Raw genomic sequence first — 19,508 nt, 5'->3', positions numbered from 1 at the left:
TGACTATATATAGTAGGGCTGACATGGGGGTGGTTGTTGGGTTTTTGTTTTAAATGTAAATCTCTTTCCAGAACCCTGCACTTGTATTGAACTGATGGTGGGATTTCTTTAGCACAGAAAGTCAGGAAGTTGCTTTGCCAGGTTCCCACAGTCAAGTTGGCTGTCCCTTTGTGAGGGCCATTGCCCTGGGCTCTTTTTGACTTTCTGACGCTATCCCAGGCAGGTCCCAGAGGCAATGGTATACAAATGCTATATTGGTCACTGTAAAGTTATAGGAAAAGGTGAAGCCTACATATCAAGTACTATAGAATTCCATTTATTTAGGTCCTTCCTGGAGGAGGAGTCTTGGCTGGGACTAGAGGGGAGGCAGTTCCTTCCCACTTGATTGTGTTGTTGGCTGAATAATATGTAACGTGGCCACTGTTGTGTGAGAAGCAAAGGGAGCTTCTATTGTGAAGGAAGGAGGGCTGGGAGAGCCCTTCTTTTCCCAGCTGGGAAACCTCATACTTCATCCTGAATTTCCTGACTTGGAAGGGGGAAGGTTATTGGGCCCTTTTGGGACTATGGTGGTCAGTGTGTTTTTTTTCCCCCTGACAAACAACAGTCGTTAGCTTTTGTTTTAATGCCTTTGGTCACCGATAGCCCAACTGTAGCCTCCACTTCTGTGAGAAGCCTGAGTAGGAAGCTCCATGAGTGAGAAGTTGGATGGCCACAGGCAGGGGCTGGAGCCTCAGTGCCATGTATCAGATCACATAACCATGGAAGGGGGTATAAGGAGAGGGAAGGGGTGGAAGGAGAGGGAATGCGTGGAGGGAACCTGCCTGGGATGGTCTATGGTAGTGTTATGGGAGGGGAGTGAGTTTGGCTGGGATATGCCATTACCCCAAGCTGCTTTCCCTGATGGGAAGGAGGGGGTGAGAGTGGCTCTCACTCTGAACTGGGGATGAGTTGGTTGAATCCTAATTCTTCTTGAATCGGGCCTGTTTCCTCTTCCTTCTAGCAGAAAGAAGTCCAAGGTGAGATGCCTAATGGGAGTCTAATGCCCAGGGTTGACCATCCTACTAGGAACTGGGTAGAGCTAGGGCTGTCCCAGGTCTTTAGGTCAGCTTTCTCTCCATCACTAGCCTCTTTGAGCACCAGAGGTGGCACTCTCTATCAGCCCTTCAACAATTCCCACACCATCTAGGGGTTTAGATATTGGTTTGTCTTTGGGCTATGGCAGGTCCTAATGTCAGTCAGTCTGCAGACAAGCACATATTGAGATCACCTGTGTGCCCAGCATTGAGCACAGTAGCCTGGAGGTTACAGAAAGATCAAATAGCAGCTGCTTATTGCACTGTATGCCAGAAACTTAATATACACTATCTCATTTATTTCTCTAACAACCCCAAAGATAGGTATTGTTAGATCACAAAATTTTACAGAAAAGAAATGTGTATGCATGTAACCTAGCCTGAAGTCATGTGATTAGTAAGTGGTGGAGCCAGAATTTGAAAACATTTCAACTCCAAAGCCTTTGTTGCTGGTCACTGTACTAACTAGTGATCAGAAGTGAGATGCCTTGAAGGGAGTGAAATGGAGGGTGGTGCAAATTGAAGTATAAGACATCGCCATTCATTGGGAATTTGTGCTGGACACTGTGCTATAAGTATAGGCATTAGTAATTCTTCATAATAGCTCCGAGGACCAGTACTATTATCCCCTTTTTATTGATGTGGAAATTGAGATTTAAGGAGTTCAGTGACTTGTCTAAGGTGACTCAGCTAGAGGTGTGACAGTGAGGACTTGAACTCAGATTGGCCTGAGCTCCTGGATGCTATGCTTCACCTGCCCTAGAGGAGATTCTACTCACTAGAAGAAGAGTTTCAGGCTGATCTGTAGCCCTGCTCACAGTGCCTTTCTTGCCCCTGAGGTTCTGGCCTGGTGCCTGCATTTCCTTGAAGCCCCTCCTCACCTGCCCCTCTCAAACTCCTGTGAGCACTGGAGCCCTTGTATTGCTACCTCCCTGAAGCCTGTAATCTCCCTCTAGGCCAAACTGAGCCCCATAGCTAGAGACATCCTCCTACTTCCCAAACCCCTCCCTAGGACTTGGGAGGATTTCAAAACACCATTTTCTCAGGCATTTCTCTTTTCCTAATATTTTACTTTCCTCAGTTTAGATAGACATTACCCACATGTTTTTTTTTCTTCCAGTGGTGTTGGGGACCAAATCCAGGGCCTTGTGCATGCTAGGCAAGTACTTTACTACCGAGTATACCCCTAGCCCTACTCAGGAGTTTTAAAAGGTCAAAGAATCTTCTCTAATAGGTGCCCTTTGAGGTATATGGATTTTAAAGCACTTGGGCATTATTAAACCCTACTTCCCCATCTTTCCAGAATCCCTTGCTACAACCCTAGATTAGAGACCAGAGGTTTTGGCCCTATTTGTTTGTTAGCTTTAGTTTTTCAAAGATTGTTCCTTTTTTTCTGAACTGGGGATAGATAACAAAAGTAACAGATATTTTTGAATCAGATATTGTTTCATCCTAATGAAACATGAATGTAGAAAGTGAACACTTCTAGCTCTCACTGCCCCAGTCCTACCTACTCCCCTCAAAACACCACCACCTGGGCCTGGGGATGTGGCTCAAGTGGTAGCGTGCTCGCCTGGCATGCATGCGGCCCGGGTTCGATCCTCAGTACCACATACAAACAAAGATGTTGTGTCCGCCGAAAACTAAAAAATAAATATTAAAAAAATTCTCTCTCTCTTTAAAAAAAAACAAAAAACACCGCCACCTATAACCATTTGGAGTGCATCTTTCCACTGTATTCTCCATGTGCATTTTCCTTTTCTTGGATAGAGACAGAATCACCCTATAAAAATGCCTAAGTACTTGCTTTTCCTCTTGATATTATATGAACTTCTTTTATAACAAAATGTTTGTACATTATTCATATAATTTTAAAATTTAAGAGTAAAAAAATCATGAAGACTTGTCCCCATCGTTAGTTTTCCACAATATTGTGTTTAATGGTTGCCTCGTATCCCCATGCACCATAATGTACCTATCTAATTCACCATTTATGTTGTTTCCAATTTCCTACTGTTACAGAGAGAGCTGTCATTAACATCTCTGTCCATATATCTTTGTAAACTTGTGTGGCTCTTGCTAACAGACAAATCTTGGAAGGGAAAAGGCTTTCAAAGGGTCAAATTGCCTTAAGAAGTGCCCACAGATTTTGAAAAGCTTATTGGATAAGGTCTTTCAGAAGCCATGTAGTAGAGGGGTTAAGATTATGGGCTATGGGGCTGAGGTTGTGGCTCAGCAGTAGAGCATTTGCCTAGCATGTGCGGGGCCCTGGGTTCCATCCTCAGCACCACATAAAAATAAATGAACAAAATAAAGGTATTTGTCCATCTACAACTAAAAAATAAATAAATAAAATACTATGGGCTGGGAAGTCAGGCAGACTCCTTGCTCTTATCACTTCCTAGACTACCTCTTCAACTTCTCAGAGCCTCAGTTTCCTCCTATGTAAATTGGAATGAGTATGATATCTACCTCAGAGGGACACTGAGTATTATATGAGATAATATATGTAAAGTGCTCAGTGCCAGCACTCACAAAAGTCAGCAATTATTCAGTCCCCTTGGGACTTTGAAGCAATTATCCAGTCCCCTTAGGGCTCTTGTTTCTTGAGTGAAAATAATGCTTGCAGTTTCCTGATGCTCACAGTCACTATCCACAGTGGGATGAGTGCTGCTGAGAACAGTCTGGAAGCAGCGTGATCTTGTTCTAACTCTGGTGATGGTTTTCATTCTAGTGTATTCTTCCTAATGCAGTTAATGCTGCAGAAGCAGAGAGGAAGCCAGAGGTCTCTGATTCCATCCCACCTCCCAGGAGATGGTGTAGCGTAGTGGGCCCAGGTTAGGGCCCAGGAAGAGTGCTTCAAGAGGAAAGGTCCTGCTGATGTTACTCTCCCTAACTTGTACCCTGGACAGCCCCCCAATGTAGGCCCTTCTTCGCAGGGGTGAAGATCTTTAAGGGCTTTGTTTAAATGAGCTGTTATAGGAAGAAGGAAATAACTTCCTCTCTGTCTGCTCTCAGACCCCAGTAAGGCCTGTGGCCATGGAATCCTGAGCCCTGTTCTGAGGAGGGAAGTACAGAGCCAGCTAGGCTTTGGATGGAGCTTTAGGTTAGCAGAGTCAAGGGCACTGGGCATCCTCATGGAGGGGAAAGATGACCCTGAAAGGACCACAGAGGTACACTTTGTTGAGACTAGCTTTGAAAGAGACTGGTCTACCCTCCCAACAATCCTCTCTTCATAAAAAAGACAAGAGGAGACAGTAATTTAGTTTGACTGACATTTATTGCTACCAAATTGCTTCTGTCTATCCCCTCAAATCTATACATAACCCCTTCCCCAAAGCTAACTTTTGCCAAAGTTTCTGGAAGTAGGTCAAGAAATGCGTCCACTAAGCAGGCAGTCCTAGATGTAGTGGGCACCGTTTGACTTGCACCAGGAATGGGCTATTCTGTGAGACTCAAGGCATAGACTTGCTACTGGGGACAAGGGAGGCCCCCAACAACATACTTTTATCACTTTCTGGGGCTCAGAGAACACCAAAATCATTAGTGAAGCAATGTATGGACAGTGGACTTCCCAGTGTCAAGCTTAGTGCTTTCTTTGCTTGGAAGGACCCATACAAGTGGCCAAGTCTGGACCCAGACCTGCACTGGCTGCTGCTTCTTTTTCTTTTTCTTTCTTTTTTTCTTGGTGCTGGAAAGTGAGCCCATGGGCTCTCTATCACTGAGCTACATTCTCAGCCCTTTTTATTTTTTATTTTGAGACAGGGTCTAGCTAAGTTTCCTAGGCTGACCTCAAATTTGTGATCCTCCTGCCTCAGCCTCTTGAGTTGCTGGGACTACAGGTGTGTACACCCAGTTTTGCATCTGGCTTCTGAGGGGCAGTTTTGCCCTTGGAAGTCAGATATGACATCAGCCTTGTGGGAAATCTATTTGAGGAGGTCAGGAACAGAAGGGGGACACATACTGTATGAGGTATGGACTAAGCTGGAGGAAGTTGAAGCTCAGCCTGAGTCCCATAGAAGGTATAAAGTGGATGAGTAGGAAATTTCATTTGAAAGCCCCAGGATCCCTCCAACCCCCTTGGTAAGCTCCACTGTGTCCTGGGCCACAGGTAGCAGGAGAGCAGATATTTAAAGTCACTGAATGTCAAGAGTTTTTAAGGCCCTCAGTGACTACTCATTCTAACCCTGATCAATCCTAAGCTTGGAGAGACTCATAGTGATTTGGGTCTGCTTTTTCTTCTATTAGGCTCAGGGTCTCTGTTCTAATGTCTAAGTCCTTGATCCACTTTTAGTTGAGTTTTGTGCAGGGTGAGAGATAGGGATTTAATTTCATTTTGCTACATATGGATTTCTAGTTTTCCCAGAACCATTGTTGAAGAGGCTATCTTTCCTCCAGTGTATGTTTGTGGTGCCTTTGTCTAGTAAGTGAAATAAGCCAATCCCCCCCAAAAAACAAAGGCCAAGTGTTTTCTCTGATATGTGATGCTAATTCACAATGAGGGGGTGGGGTGGGGAGGGGACGAATAGAAGTTCATTGGATTAGACAAAGGGGAAAGAAGGGAAGGGAGGGGGATGAGAATAGGAAAGACAGTGGAATGAACTGGACATTGCTATCCTACGTGCATATATGAATACACAATCAATGTAATTCTACATCATGTACAACCAGAAGAATGAGAAGTTATACTCCATATATGTATAATATGTCCAAATACATTCTACTATCATGTAGATAGTAGAACAAATAAAAAAGACTCATACTGATTTAGCCGCCAAACCTCTATGAAGGTTAGGGAGAAGGGAAGTAGAAATGATACTTGCAGCTTTCTCCAAAACTTATTTAGGAACCTCTGGATTCATCTGTGATCAACTAGGGTCCTTTGAAACAGTCGACTTCTCTAGGAGTTTGAAACTTCTGAAACTGACTTGGTGCCCTTTTTAGGAGCAGTGTAACAAAGGTGGATGGTGTGCGGATGAGGCGGGTTTAGGGGCCTTGGTGGTTAGGGACATTGGCAGGTCCCTTAATGCCCTGTTTGCTGTTGATGGGGGGGGGTACCAGGAGGGGCTGTGCTGTCAGTCGCTGGTGGAGGGAGGGAGACTGGCAGAAGGGATTTGCCTCTAGGCAGCTCCATATCCACTCCAGTTGATCCTGTAGCGTCCTGTCCAGGCCTTTGACTGGGGAAGCAGGGTCAGGCTGGGCACCAGTCCTCTGGGCCCAAGCCATATGGGAGGCTGGGTCCATCTCTGTGGCCTTTGCAGCTCAGGCCCAGCCTTGGCCTGTGCCACCTCCACCTCAAGGTGCCCCAGTGAGGGAGAGGCTATGCAGCTGTTCCTCAGTGCCTGCCAGCTCTGCCTCATCGCGCCCACTCTCTGAGCCCTCAAAGCAGCCAGAGTCCCGTGGGATATCCACCTTGGGTTCTGACACTGTATGCACCACTGGTTCCTGGCTGCTCTCGGCGCCCTCTTCTGCTTCTTCGCTGCCAGCTGCCAAGGATAAGGGAGGAAAACAGAATAAGGGGGGTTAGTCCTAAGGTAGGGGATCAGAGGCTGCAAGGAGGCCCCTCATGGAGGTAGGGACCATGGGAAGTCTCCTGTAGGCACTTAGTTCCTCTGCCCCCTCAACTACTCCTGCCCCTCTTTTCACCATTTCCAGTTTTTTTCCCTGGTCTGCTCTGCCCAGGAGATCAAGATCAAATGAGTCTTTGGCACTGAACTAGAGCCAGGCAACTTGGGCTTCAATCCTGGCTGTATTATTCAGCTTTAAGTCTTTGTATAAGTGCCCTACCTTCTCTGGCCTTAAATCTTTCCTTTGATCCAAAAGGGAGCTGGGTCCAATCACTCCTAAAACCCCTTTCCCCACAAACTTTCCCTGAAACTCAAATTCAAGTGGCGAAAGTTTCTAGTGCAAGGGGCTCCAGGGCAGAGTATAGTCAGGGGCAGAACTAAGGCAAACCTTTGCTCTACGGAATGCCAACTGGCAACTGTGCCTATCACCCCATTCCTAAAGCCACTCACTGTCATAGTCCAACAGCAGCTCTGCAGCTGTGAGCAGCTTGGCCCGGTGCTGTGGGTCCATGATGTTCAGCTCATTGAGGTGTGTCTCCCGCAGCTCCTTGAAGTCCTCCAGTGTCTGGTAGCCATTGAGCAGCAGGGTGGATGTGTGCTCCTGGGGGCAGAGGTAGGCCAGTGACATTGCTGCTTATAAGCCACCCCAGCCTAGAACCTCCCCTTTACACATGGCTGTCGATCTCCATCCAGGGGCAACTGTGCCTCTCTTGCTCCTAGATACTAATGCAAGTCCAAGCTCAAACCTCCAGGCCGATGCGCTCCAGCAGCTCGTGCAGAGTCTTAGGCTTGGGCCTCTTGCCCTTGCTCTGTCGGCGGCTGGGGCGGGCAGGCCCCACAGCCTCCTCTGGCAGTACATCCACGTAGATGAATTTGAAAGAGCCCAGCTTGCCATTGAGCAGGCCCAGCCATGTGCCCACAGGTGGTTTTTCAATGATCTGGATCACATCTCCTTTCTGTGGGGGGAGAGGAGAAAGGAGGACAGGAGAGAGGAGTGCAGGAAAGAGGAGAGGGGGTCTTTTGGCCTCTGCTGATACTGTCCTGCCATGACTCAGTCCAGTCTCCTTTATGGCTGCAGTCTGTTAGACTCTGAAGGGGCCCGGATGCCAACCTTACCTGCAGTTTCAGTGAGTCGTGGTCATAGGGGCTGGGAGTGAAGTCGGTGTGGACTCGTGCCCGACCACAGAAGGGCCCTGTGTACTGGGGAGCAGATGGTTCCTCCCCGAAGCTGCCAGAGCCAGGGCTGGGGCTGCAGAGCTCACTGCCTGCAGGAGATGGGGCAGGGAGGAGGCTCACCTTTGTCCCAGGAGAGCTGGGGCAGTGCCCAGCAGGTACCTCCCAGAGATCCTGCCTAGAAATCTCAAGGGTACATGCTGAACAATCCTCATACTGTAGGAGTAATTTGGAACTCATCACCTTGGCCACCCTGGAAAAGCACAGCTTTACCTCTGGGGCCTCAGATAATGAAGAGTTGACAATAGGAAGAGAAATGACTCACAGACCAAAGAATGGGTAAATTGGGAGGGCCTCTGGAGCCCAATTGGGCCAACACCTCAAGGAATAGATGAAGAAACCAGAGGCCAGATGAGCTAAGCGACCTGCCCAATGCCTCTCACCTTATACTTGACAGCACTGGGTCTATTATACACCAGATCTCACTCCATTCCATTGCTTCTTACACCCAGGAAGCCACACCTTATGTTAATAATTTACTTTCTTAATAAGATTAAATATTTAGTTACAACGTCCCATGAAAACTCAGATGGGCACTTTCTTCCTGGAAGAGCAAAATGATGGGCATTTTAGATGGCTTTCAATTGGAGGGGGTGGCAGGGAGGGGTCTGTGGAGGCACAGAAAGAATAGAAAACTTGGAATGGGACTAAGGGGCAAGAAAGGAAGTCTCTTGAGAGTTGCAGTCCAGAATCCACAGCCCTCCTCCAGGCAGGGCATCTTCTCTGGGTCAGATCCAAATTCGGTACTGGGTTACCTTGAGTGAGTCACTTAACCTCCCTGAGCCTCAGTTTCCACATCAATAAAGTGGCAAATAATAGTAGTGGTCCCATGAGGTTGTGAAGATTTAATGTGAAGAGAGCTGAGGAAGTTCCCAACAGGCAGACAGTAAACATTTATCTCTCTTACCTCCCCTTCCCAGAGACCCATCTGCCTGGCCCTAACCCAGCTCTTTCTTCCAAGTTGGACAGGTGTCCTCCCACCTCCCCTACTCACTTGTTGATGTCTGGCGGCTGAGCACTGGGAGTTCACGTTCTTCCTGCTCAGAAAAGGCCAGAGCCATCTTCTCAGGGCCAGGACTATCCAGGATGCAGTCTGGAGATGTAGGGGAGGCTGAGCCCTCTTCCAGTGTGTCTCCCTGCAGGGACGTTAGGCAGAAAGCCCTCAGTGACCTGGCTGTGGTGCACACAGGCCCGACCTAAGTGCAGAGGAACTGGACCTGGGCTTGGCTCAAACTCCAGCTATGTTACCTATAGGCTCAGTGACACGCTCCAGCCCTAGTTTCCTCTTTGGTAAAAATGGGAATGACAATCTTTATCCTGCCTACCTCACAGAACGAGGCTCACCAGTGTGCCCAGTGAACATGCTTTATCAGCTTCAAGTGCTCATGTAATGCTGAAGAGGCCAAGGGTGAACAAGCTTGGACTCAGGACTATTGTTATGGCCCAGTCAAGCAAACAGTGGTGCTGGAGAGCAAACCTTTTCCCTGTGCTTCTATGAGCCAGGCCTGCCTGCCATTTCATTTTATCCTCACAGTGCCTCTAGAAGATAAGTGATATAGTTGGCTTGAGTTCACAGATGAAGAGTGACCTTGCCAAGATCCATGGGAACCCACAAGTATGTTGGCCTGACTCCAGAGCTCCTCCCATCTCACCACATCTCTGTGGTGCTGTTTAACAGCTGGCTCTCTGGGAATAAAAGCCCCAAGATTTGTCTATTCCCATACTGTAAATTCTCCCTATCATGGCCAACATCAAGCCACCATTGTGATGCCACTGGATGTGTTGCTTGAAGAAATAATTACGTTACTTCCACTACACAGATACCATAGACACAAATATGAACAACACTGAGAGAGTAACAGGTAGTGCTACTATTAGGAAGTGCTGAATTTTGAAGATTTATGGTATTGTTCTTGCTTTAAAAAAATTTTTTTTTTTTAGTTGTTGATGGACCTTTATTTTATTTGTTTCTATGTGGTGCTGAGAATCGAACCCAGTGCCTCACACATGTGGGGCAAGCACTCTACCACTGAGCCGTGACCCCAGCCCTTGTTCTTGCCTTTAACAGAATTTATTTAATTGTAAATTTATATAATATTATTTTTCATAATGATCTAATTTAACAACTGGCTCGCAAAATTCCTCACAATTTGAACAACTGCTCTCACAAGCCAATCTGAGCCAACTCTAGCGCACCGCTGCTTGGTGCCTTTGGTAATAGCCACAAGCTTTTACAAGTTCCTTGGACTGTGCTGCCCCACCATTGTGTCACCTTCCTCCCTGAGCTAAATCCAACCTTCTCAATTTTCTCTATGAATGGTCTCAAACTTCATGATTGTTCGATTTACAATCTTTTGACTTTACAATGGCACCAATGCACTATGCATTCAGTGGAAACTGCACTTTGAATCTTGAATTTGGATCTTTTCCCAGGCTGGCACTATGCAGTCTGAGCCTCTCTGGTGATGCTAAGCAGTGACAGTGAGCCGCAGTTCCCGGTCAGCCATGAGATCATGAAGGGAAACAACTGACACTCGACTGTGTACTGTGTCGCTAAGCTCTGATTTTTTTTTTTTAATTCCAGGGATTGAACTCAGGGGTATTCGAGCACTGATCCACATCCCCAGCCCTTTTTAATATATTCTATTTAGAGACACGGCCACATTGAGTTGCTTAGCACCTTGCCATTGTGAGGCTGGCTTTGAACTCGTGATCCTCCTGCCTCATTCTCCCAAGCCATTGAGATTACAGATGTGCACCACCGGACCCGGTTTTCAATGCATTTTTGACTTAATGATATTTTCAACTTACGGTTTATTAGGATGTAACCCCATCAAAAATTAAGTAGATCTGTATTTTTCTCTATATCCTCCTATAATCAGGTCTTTCCAATCCAAGGGACTAATTCCAAGCAAAGCTTTGAGGTAGATGGATTTGCCTCAGGTCATCTCATGCCCCTTTCAGCTGCCCCTCCCCACAGGCCTACCTTTGCAGGAAGCTCCTATGCCTAGCCTAGCCTTTCATCCCTCCACAAATCTCAGCCCTTTCCTAGCCAGCCTCTTAGCCCTGAGGACTGCACTGCTACACTGTTCATGGCTGATTGTGAGATCTCCCTCCCATGTGCCCTTCCTCCAGGCCTGAATAGTTGCTGTCACCCCCTGCCAGAGCCAGCCTCTTTGGCTCCCCTCTCTTGGATCCCCAGGGCTCACCATCTCCTCTGATAAGGCCTTCACCATCATCTTGCCCATCTTCCTGTTCATGGTTCGGGAAATCACTGCCCTCCACTTCTTCCCCAGCTTTTTGCCACTCTTCCCAGCATCCTCTGGGGTGGGGACACCGGAGTCATCTTCTGGAATCTGTGACAATAAAAGAGGAGGTGACCCTCTTTGGGTCCTGGTCTTGGAGTACAAAGAAATACTTTGGGTCACTGTAAAGGTGGGAAGGAGATAGGGTTTCTCCCATCTTTTTCCCCCTTAGCCCCAGCCCTGTCCTCAGTCCTATTAATTTGCAATTAATTTGCTACTTAATTTCTTATAGAAAAGAATACTGGCAGGTACTTGGGGCTCATAAGTTTGGTGTTGGGCAGGTAGGTCTTCTGTGTCGAAGGATGCTTTGTAGGGCTGGGGTTGTAGCTCAGTGGTGGAGCACTTGCCTAGCATGTGTGAGGCAGTGAGTTTGATCCTCAGCACCACATAAAAAGATAAATAAAATAAAGGCATTGTGTCCATCTTCAACTAAACTTTTTTTTTTTTTTTTTTTTTTTAAGGAGGCTTTGCCTGGACAATCCTATTATCTCCTTTTCCCTCTCCTCCCTCTCACCCCTATTTCTCCACCCAGGGGTTTTAGACAGATCCCTCAAGGAAGTTCTGAAACTCACATTATCTTCCAGATTAAATTCCTTCTCGCTCACCACAGGGGAGCTGGGTTTGGATTTGGCAAAATCCTTGAAGCTGCTAGAGCGCTGAAGGGAAAGCTGGAAGAAACAGACATTTTGCAATCATTGGCACTAAAATGGCTGCCCCAGGACTGATATCTTCTCCCCTTCTCTCTCTCTCTCTCTCTCTCTCTCTCTCTCTCTCTCTCTCTCCACTGGTCAGAGCCACCTGTGCCCTAAAAGCCCAGGGCTAATGAGGTGAAGGGCCAAGCTTCCTTTGAGCCTTGTGACTTCATCCTATTCTTCACCTTATCCCTGGCCACTGATCAAGTTCCTGACTCAGGAGCCTCAGATCTCAGTAAAGCCCCAGACTAAGCTCAACTTTCTACTAATAACCGAGTGAAAGAATGAATGGGTTTGAGTAAATGTGTACCTCAGCACATATGAGAACCTTACCACAAGTTAACTGAGAGCAAATTCCTCCCACACTCATTGGCTCTGGCCTTCATGCCCTGGGCCCACGCTGAGCCAGCTCTGCAACCCTAGTGATTGGGGTAAACATATTGGCCTCCTGCTCGATGAACTTGTCTCAGGAAGAGCAAGACCATTCCACCAGAAGCCAGAAAGACCTATTATTAGACTTTCTGGAAAAAACACAGTAGAAGCTCACTCATAGAAGGTGCCTATAAATTTAGAACACAAATGATTGGGGCTAATTTAGTTAAAGCAAGCTGCCATTTTTCTCTTTATTCATTTCAGCTTTTAAACTTAGCCACTCATGTGATGAGCTGGCAACTCTTGACTTTTGCCAAACACTTTTGTATTTGGACTTTAAGGCATGCCCTATTGTGTTGATGAGACTATTTTCAGGAAATGAGCTTTCTTAACTGTATGTACATGAATATGCTAAGATAGCAGCCAGAAACCAGGGCAAGACAGGTAAGGGGGGCAGGCCATAGACACAAGAAGTTGAGGCTGAGCCTGTATCAAGATAAACAGTCAAGACCAGAAGATATACACAGGAACCGGGGTTCACAGATGGCCAGACAGATAGCGCGGGATAGACTGCAGACACCCAAGATAAGGACTTGAGGAACCAAAGCCCGAAACCCACACAAAACTAAAGGTTTCACATCCTCTTTCCTACTAAATGAGGGTATATGTGTCCAGTGGTAAGCCCCTAGGGCAGAGGCAATATCACCTGCCCCCCAACACATGCACAATTTGTCCCAACTCCTGGGGACAAGAATATAGCTGTCTAGTATTTTGCTAGTCTTGACCAAAGCTGCCAACAATCCAGCATCAGGAACCACACATTCCTAGAGGTAACTGACCAGAAACTAGGTCAGTGGTCAGGTCAAGCAGACTCCAGAAGGATCAGGACCTCATGGGTGGGGCGTCTGCAGCCTCAGTCAGAAAGCCTCCTCTGTACTACCTTGGGGACCCAGAAAAGGGGACTGTGAGTGGATATAGAGAGGGGGAAACATGACCATGGGGTGACTGCTGTGGTTCTCATACATTAACTCCATTCTCCTTCCTAGGTTTTCCCCTGCCATTATTCATTCCTCCTTTTCTCCCTTTCTTTCCCCTCTCTCCTCCACCTTCCATTTATTTCCTCCTCTTATATGGTAGGATGCAGCTGCCTGGATAACTTCCTCCTCTTAGTGCATGGAAAAGAGGGAACAGAGAGAGGGGTGGGTACTAGACTGGCCTGGGCCCAAGGAGGGCAGGCTGGCCTGCTATTTATAGGCAGATGGGGCCTATTGTGACCTTCCCTTCACCACCCTTTAGCCTGATCTGCAGATCAGGAGGCTGAGAGTCGCCCCTTAAGCCCCAGGGACTGGTGAGGCTGGAAAGCAAGCAGGAGGGCAGGCCTGGGGCCGGAAGTAGGCTTTGTTAGGGAAGAGTAAACTCATGGCTGGGCTGCCCTCTAATCGCAGCTCTTTCCCCAGGCCTTTTCCTGTCATTAATCTGCCCTCTGGGGGCTGGGAGAAGGTACCTTTGGCTCATGGGCCCCTCTGTCCCAGATTTAGCCCAAAGCAGGAGGAGATAATCCAAAAGGGCCATGAAGTTGTTGCTGGTGCTTGGGCCCAGCTGGCCACTTTTCAGTCTGGTGAGATGGAAAGGACTAGCACATGTTCTTTGGGTGATCAAAAGTGAGGACCAATCAGGGTAGCCTTTTTCTAGGACTACTTCTAACCTCAAGGGTAGCTCCAATATCCCCACTACCTTTCAGTGACCCCAGGGTGTATCCCAACCCACCCTGGGATGACTTGAAATCCCTGAGCCCATTTGAGTTTTCTGCCTGGCCTTCCTTTGGGGCAAGACTTGCTGGGAGTCATGGATATAGGAGAGGTGGTACCCCCTTTTCAAGTCCAAGGGGAGCATGTTGGGACTCTTGGAAAGAGCTACATTTCTGGCATCAGATATTGATGAGTTCAATTTTGGGATGTGTGACCTTAGGCAACTTCTTTAACCTTTCAGAACCTCAGTTTCTTCATTTGGTGTCAGATGACAAGGCTTCACATCTGACCAGCTGTGTAAAGCTGGATAAGTTACTTAACTTCTCTAGGCTGCTGTTTCCTCATCAGTTATATGAAGCCCAAAGCATCTACCTTAGCTTAGCCTTTTGTGTGAGCCACCTCTAGACTCTTACCCTGGGCATTTCTTCACCTGGAATACTCAGCCTTTCTTTCTGCCAACCATAGTTTCTCTCCTCCTTCAAATTCCAGTTTAACTGGAAACAATCCAGATGCCCATCAAATGCTGATAAGATAGATTGATTGCAGCAGACTCACTGAAGAGAATAGCACCCAGCAATGAGACAGTATAACTATGCCCAACACATGGATGAGTCTCACCAATACACTCTTGAACAAAAGAGGCCACCCCCCAAAGAGTATATATGCAAATATTTCAGTGGCTACACAAAGTTCAAAACCCAGGAGAACATACTTATGCTGTTGGAAGTCAGGGAAATAGTTACCCTTGGGGAAAGGGGTCATTTAGCAACAAGCAGGGCATGGGAGAAGTTTCTGGACTTTTGGAAATGTTTTGTTTCTTGATCTGGGTGCTGACTACATGGGATGGTCACTTTATGGACACTCATTGAGTGATGCATTTATGATTTATGCACTTCTCTGTATGGCAGAGAAGTATTTAAAAAAAGGATTTTCCACTCCACTTTATTTTTATTTATTTGTTTTGCAGCAATGGGGATGAAATCCAGGGCCTTGAATATGCTAGGCAAGAGTTCTACCACTGAGTTACATCCCCATCACACAATCACTGTCTTGGGATCACTCCAACCCAAAGACAGAAGCGACTGATGCAATCCTGACAGTAGGTGGTATTTGAACGGAGTCACCAGGGGAGCCAATGGGAGCATGGCAGTGGAAGGGCTCAGGATGGCTTCATGGAGGAGTTGTATTTGAGCTGGGCCAGTGTGGGTAGGATGTCTCTAGATGGAGCTAGGAAGGGTTTGAACAAGAGTCAGAGACAGAGGGACATTCCAAGCATGGTGATGGAAAGGTGGGTATGCCAGTGTCTGTGGTGGGAGGTGGAGCAGAAAAGTTTACGGAAGGCCTTTGCAGCCATGCCCAGGAACTTGGGTGTTATCCTGTGGGCAATGAGAAGCTATTGCTTGAATATCCTTTATTGAAAATGTTTGGGATCAGAAGTATTTCAATTTTTTTTTCAGATCTTATAATATTCGCATGTACATAATATATCTTGGGGATGGGACATAATACAAATACAAAGTTCATTTATGTTTCACATACAACTTATACATTTAGCCTGAAAGTAATTTTAGACAATCCTTTTAGTGTGCTTGCGTTTTGACTGTAACCTATCACATGAGGTCCGGTGTGGAATTTTCCATTTGTGGTATCATATAAGCATTCAAAAAGTTTCAGATTTTGGAGCATTTCAGATTTCCAGATTAGGGATGCTCAACTTGTACTGAAAATATGAAGCACATGCTGGTGCGAATGTCATGTTAAGGGTGTGCTGTGGCAAGGGAGCCACTGTGGAATAGTATGCTGAGATTGAGGGATATGGGGGCAGAAAGAGACTGGAAGGAAGAACCAACTAAGTACTCAAACAGGAGTCCAAATTCCTCTCCATTTTCCTGGTGGTAGGTCTGGGAGTTGGTGAAAATTGAAGGTATGTTGGGGAAGGGCCATTCTTAGGGGAAGCTAGTCCAGGATAAATCCCTTTCTGCTTCCAATACCCTAATATTGGCCTTTGAATGAAGTTAGATCAAAGAACTAGAAAGAGGTGAAAGGCTCCTAAGGGCAGCTAAATGATATGTCTTTTGACCCTGGGGCCTCCCCAGGCCTTCATAATTTATAGTGGGTGCCATGCCCTTGCCCTCGCATCCAGGAGGGCCTATTCCCACCTCTGCTCTGTAGGTTGGAAGGCCACTCCTACTGGTGTGCTGAAACTTTTATGTCCCTCAGACTCCCTTAGTGCTTTTGAGATCAGTAGGGGGGAAAAAGCATGGAGAGAGAAAAGGGCTCAGACTCTGAAGACAGACAAATTTTGGCTTAAATCCCTGATCTGCCATTTACTGGTAGTGTGGCCTTCAGCAAGTTCTTCCATCTCTTTGAGTTTTGGGTATGAAATAAGGATAATGACAATATCTGCCCCTCCTCACAAAGTTGTAGTGAGGAGTCAGCACAGTTCTTGACATCTATGGAACCTTCCCCCAGTGGTGGCTCTTTGTGTTATTAAGTCTTGTTTCTACCACTTCAGGGCTGGGACCACGGCCTGTTCTTTGCAGTGTGCTTCCTACCTCTGCCCATGCCAAAGCATGCACCCCCTCCTGGGCATTGAACACATGTGACAGAGTACTCTCACAACTATTGTTCTAGCTGACTTATTCCACCTCGTGAGGTAGGCAGACCAGAAGTTATCCTCCTTTTCAAAGATGAGAAACTGAAGCCCCAAAGAAGTCAATGAACTGTCCAAGGTCCTCCAGCTAAAGAGTGGAAAGATTCTAACTCTACTTTCTTGTCCCCTGCTGGGCACATTCTCCATTTTGTAGGCCCAAGAAACCGGAGAGGGGTAGGGAGAAACGGGGGATGGAGGTGGGGAGGGAGGAAGGGAGGGAGGTGGGGAGGGAGGGAAAGAGACCTTCCTTGCCTTTAAGTCTTCCCTCTACCATATCACCTCAGTCTCCAGAGGGAAGAGGCTTGACTACAGTCATCATGCATGCATGATGGAACCAATTCACTGCCTCCAGGTCTGTGGAAGATGCTGTATCTTCATTCTGGAAGTTTGGCTTTTCTAAGGCCATTTTCACAGTATGGGCCTGGAGCATGTGCAGGCAAGCTCATCTTGTCTCTGGAAGCTGGCACAGGATATGGCAGGGTTAGGGTAGGGTTTGCCTACACTCCCCTAAAGGACATCAACCACAGAGTGCCACATGGGCTTTGCTTCCCCTGGAAGTGGCCTGTGAGCAATTTCAGAGGCCCACCTGTCAAACACAGAAAATTGATAATTAAAGCTGAAAAAAAAGGGGGATTTCTGGTTTCCGTGTGTCACTAGGTACCTTTGCCTGATGTGGCACAGGGTCCCAGTGTCAAAGTGTCAGCTCTTTCTCAGACTCTTTCCTCCAGTTCACTGTGGTTTGGGGCCTAGCAGTGTCTATAGTACAGTCTTTGCTTCCCATCCCCATCAGCCAGAGAACAAGGGGAAGTGGCCCCGCTTGCTAAGGAGTGGCAGCCAATGGCAGGCCTGCTGGGACTAGCACTGTGTGAGGTTGGGGGGGGTGACAGGTCCCGTGTGAAAATTCAAGAATCTCCCCTCCCCCGCCTACCACCACTGCAACCTTAGAGAAGCAGCTGGGGTGGGGAGAATACAGCCGGAAGTGGCAGTCACCCAGGACCTGAGAGATGGAACAGGATGCACACCCCAGTGCCCTGAGGCTCAGTCTCAGCTGTCTCAGCCTCTGACTGGGAACTGTTTCCCTGAAAAAGGGGCTCCCCCATAGTGCACCTGGGCTGAGCTCCAGGGAAAACTGGCAGGGTACAATGAGGACATGCAGGACGCAGACCTAGGCCTGGAAGCCTCTTGGACCTGATTCAGGCCTACTTTGGAAGGGTCCGACAGTCCCATTGGAATGTACAGTATGTACTTTCTGATTGCCTGGGAGAATCCTACAATCAAATCCATTCTCAGATCCAACCAGAGAAACCTAGATCTGGCAGAGCCTTCAAGGAATCTTCCAGTTGGGCATCTGCCCCAGAAGACCATGAACACTTCAGTCATCCATGAAACTGCTTTCCTTCCTAGCCTTTGAAACCCTCCCCCCAACCTAATTTTTCTTCCTCAACTATCACCATCTCACCAACTCCATTTTTCATTCCTCACATTTTTTCCCCATGTGGGAAGAACTTGTACAGTGCCCCACATCCCATTTGCAGTTTGGGAGGCCCTTTTCCTGAGTCCGGGTCATCTCAGGCCCCTCTCCAGTGGCCTGGGGAGCTGCAACAAAGCTGAGTTCAGTGGTCAGGTTCTGGGCCTTGGCCAAATGGAGGGGCCCTGGGGGCATTTTGGCTGTGTGGCCCAGTGGGGTCCATCTTGGCTTTGAGATGGCTCCTGAAAGGCCACATTTAGGCGGAAGAGGTAGCAGGACCAGTACAGGGGATCGACAATTAAGTACAATCTTAGGAATCAACTTGAGCATTGTACTTTGTAATTCTTGAATTCTAGTCTAGGATTCTGGTCTGGAATATTAATTCTTTATCCATCTTGCTAGCGTTCAATTCTATCTCTATTCTAAGAGTCTATCCTGTGGCTTTGTCTCTCTAGGATTTTGAAAATCTCTCTTGTACTTCTGTTACTCCAGTAACTTTTGGGCCCCTAGGAGAATGGGCCTCACCTATGAGCTCAACATATGGCCTTTTTGGCTCTTCTCACTTCTACAAGTCTTGGAAGGGACAGGAGAGAGCAGAGGAGGGAAGGAAAAAGTGAGTTTCCAAAGATGCTCCTTACCTTTTTCTTCTGAGTGGGTTCCTTCTCGCTGGCATTAGAGGGCTTGCGGCGCAACATGGTCCTCCCCCAGGTGAGACTCCTTCCCTGTTCTCCTAGGTGTCAAGATGCAGAGGTCTCTTGCTCTGCCTCACCAACACTGTCCAGAGGGCACTGCATGGACCGAGCCTCCGGCTGCCACTCTGACTGCAGCAGTGGCAGCTTGGGGGTGCGGGCCATGGACACCCAGCAGCACAGCATACAGGAAGCCCTGCCACGTGACCTGCTCTTACAGCAATCGCAGCCCCTGCTGGCCCCTAGGGAGGAAGGAAGTCCCAACTTCAGTCTCCAGAGATTCTGATGCAGACAGCTCTTGGGTCGAACAATTGGAAAAAAGCCCCTACTCTGTTGTCTCATGTCAATCATTACCAGTCCTTCTGCTCTATCTCCCAAGAAGTGACAATCAACTTGAGATATGTGGCCTACTCAAGCCCTATACTCACTGATCAGAATCCAGCAAGTGGAAGGTGGACTTACTCTCTGCTTGTTGGGTCAATGATCCTGGTCAATTGCATCTCCTAGGCCATCATCATTACTACCACCACAGTCACCCCAATGGCTATGATCACTGCTATCTACTCCTATCAACATCCATCACCAGAGTCATCAACCTGACAACCATCACCCTCACAATCATGATCCCTGCAGTCATCCCCACTGCCATCAGCACACCTACGGCCATCATCACTACAGCAATCATCTCCACAAGTCAACATCCCTTAG

General features: G+C 47.4%; 1 protein-coding gene across 2 annotated transcripts; it reads right to left on the bottom strand.

Annotated features, from left to right (window-relative positions):
• Positions 1-4,354: 4,354 nt before the first annotated feature.
• On the bottom strand, positions 4,355-18,947 carry Sash3 (SAM and SH3 domain containing 3). 2 transcript variants are annotated; one of them, XM_077106835.1, is made up of 8 exons: positions 18,750-18,947; positions 11,751-11,846; positions 11,083-11,229; positions 8,868-9,009; positions 7,757-7,905; positions 7,387-7,596; positions 7,091-7,241; positions 4,355-6,559 (listed from the first exon to the last, which is right to left on the bottom strand). In XM_077106835.1, the coding sequence occupies exons 1-8, from the start codon at positions 18,804-18,806 to the stop codon at positions 6,369-6,371; spliced, it is 1,143 nt and encodes a 380-aa protein (XP_076962950.1). In that variant the 5' UTR covers positions 18,807-18,947; the 3' UTR covers positions 4,355-6,368. The 2 variants fall into 2 exon arrangements, with proteins under 2 accessions (XP_076962950.1, XP_076962951.1); XM_077106836.1 differs by lacking the exon at positions 11,083-11,229.
• Positions 18,948-19,508: the final 561 nt, after the last annotated feature.

This window comes from Callospermophilus lateralis, chromosome X (genome assembly GCF_048772815.1).
Source record: "Callospermophilus lateralis isolate mCalLat2 chromosome X, mCalLat2.hap1, whole genome shotgun sequence".
Classification (NCBI taxonomy): domain Eukaryota; kingdom Metazoa; phylum Chordata; class Mammalia; order Rodentia; family Sciuridae; genus Callospermophilus; species Callospermophilus lateralis.
This window is presented reverse-complemented; position numbering and strand designations above follow the sequence as displayed.

What these genes read in the sequence shown, in the direction of transcription:
- Sash3 (XM_077106835.1), bottom strand. Translation starts at nt 18,806, where the DNA reads ATGTTGCGCCGCAAGCCCTCTAATGCCAGCGAGAAGGAACCCACTCAG. An exon ending in TGGAGCGCATCGGCCTGGAG is followed by an intron (nt 7,242 to 7,386) that starts GTTTGAGCTTGG and finishes CTCTGCCCCCAG; the next exon opens with GAGCACACATCCACCCTGCT. An exon ending in GCTGCTGTTGGACTATGACA is followed by an intron (nt 6,560 to 7,090) that starts GTGAGTGGCTTT and finishes TATCCTTGGCAG; the next exon opens with CTGGCAGCGAAGAAGCAGAA.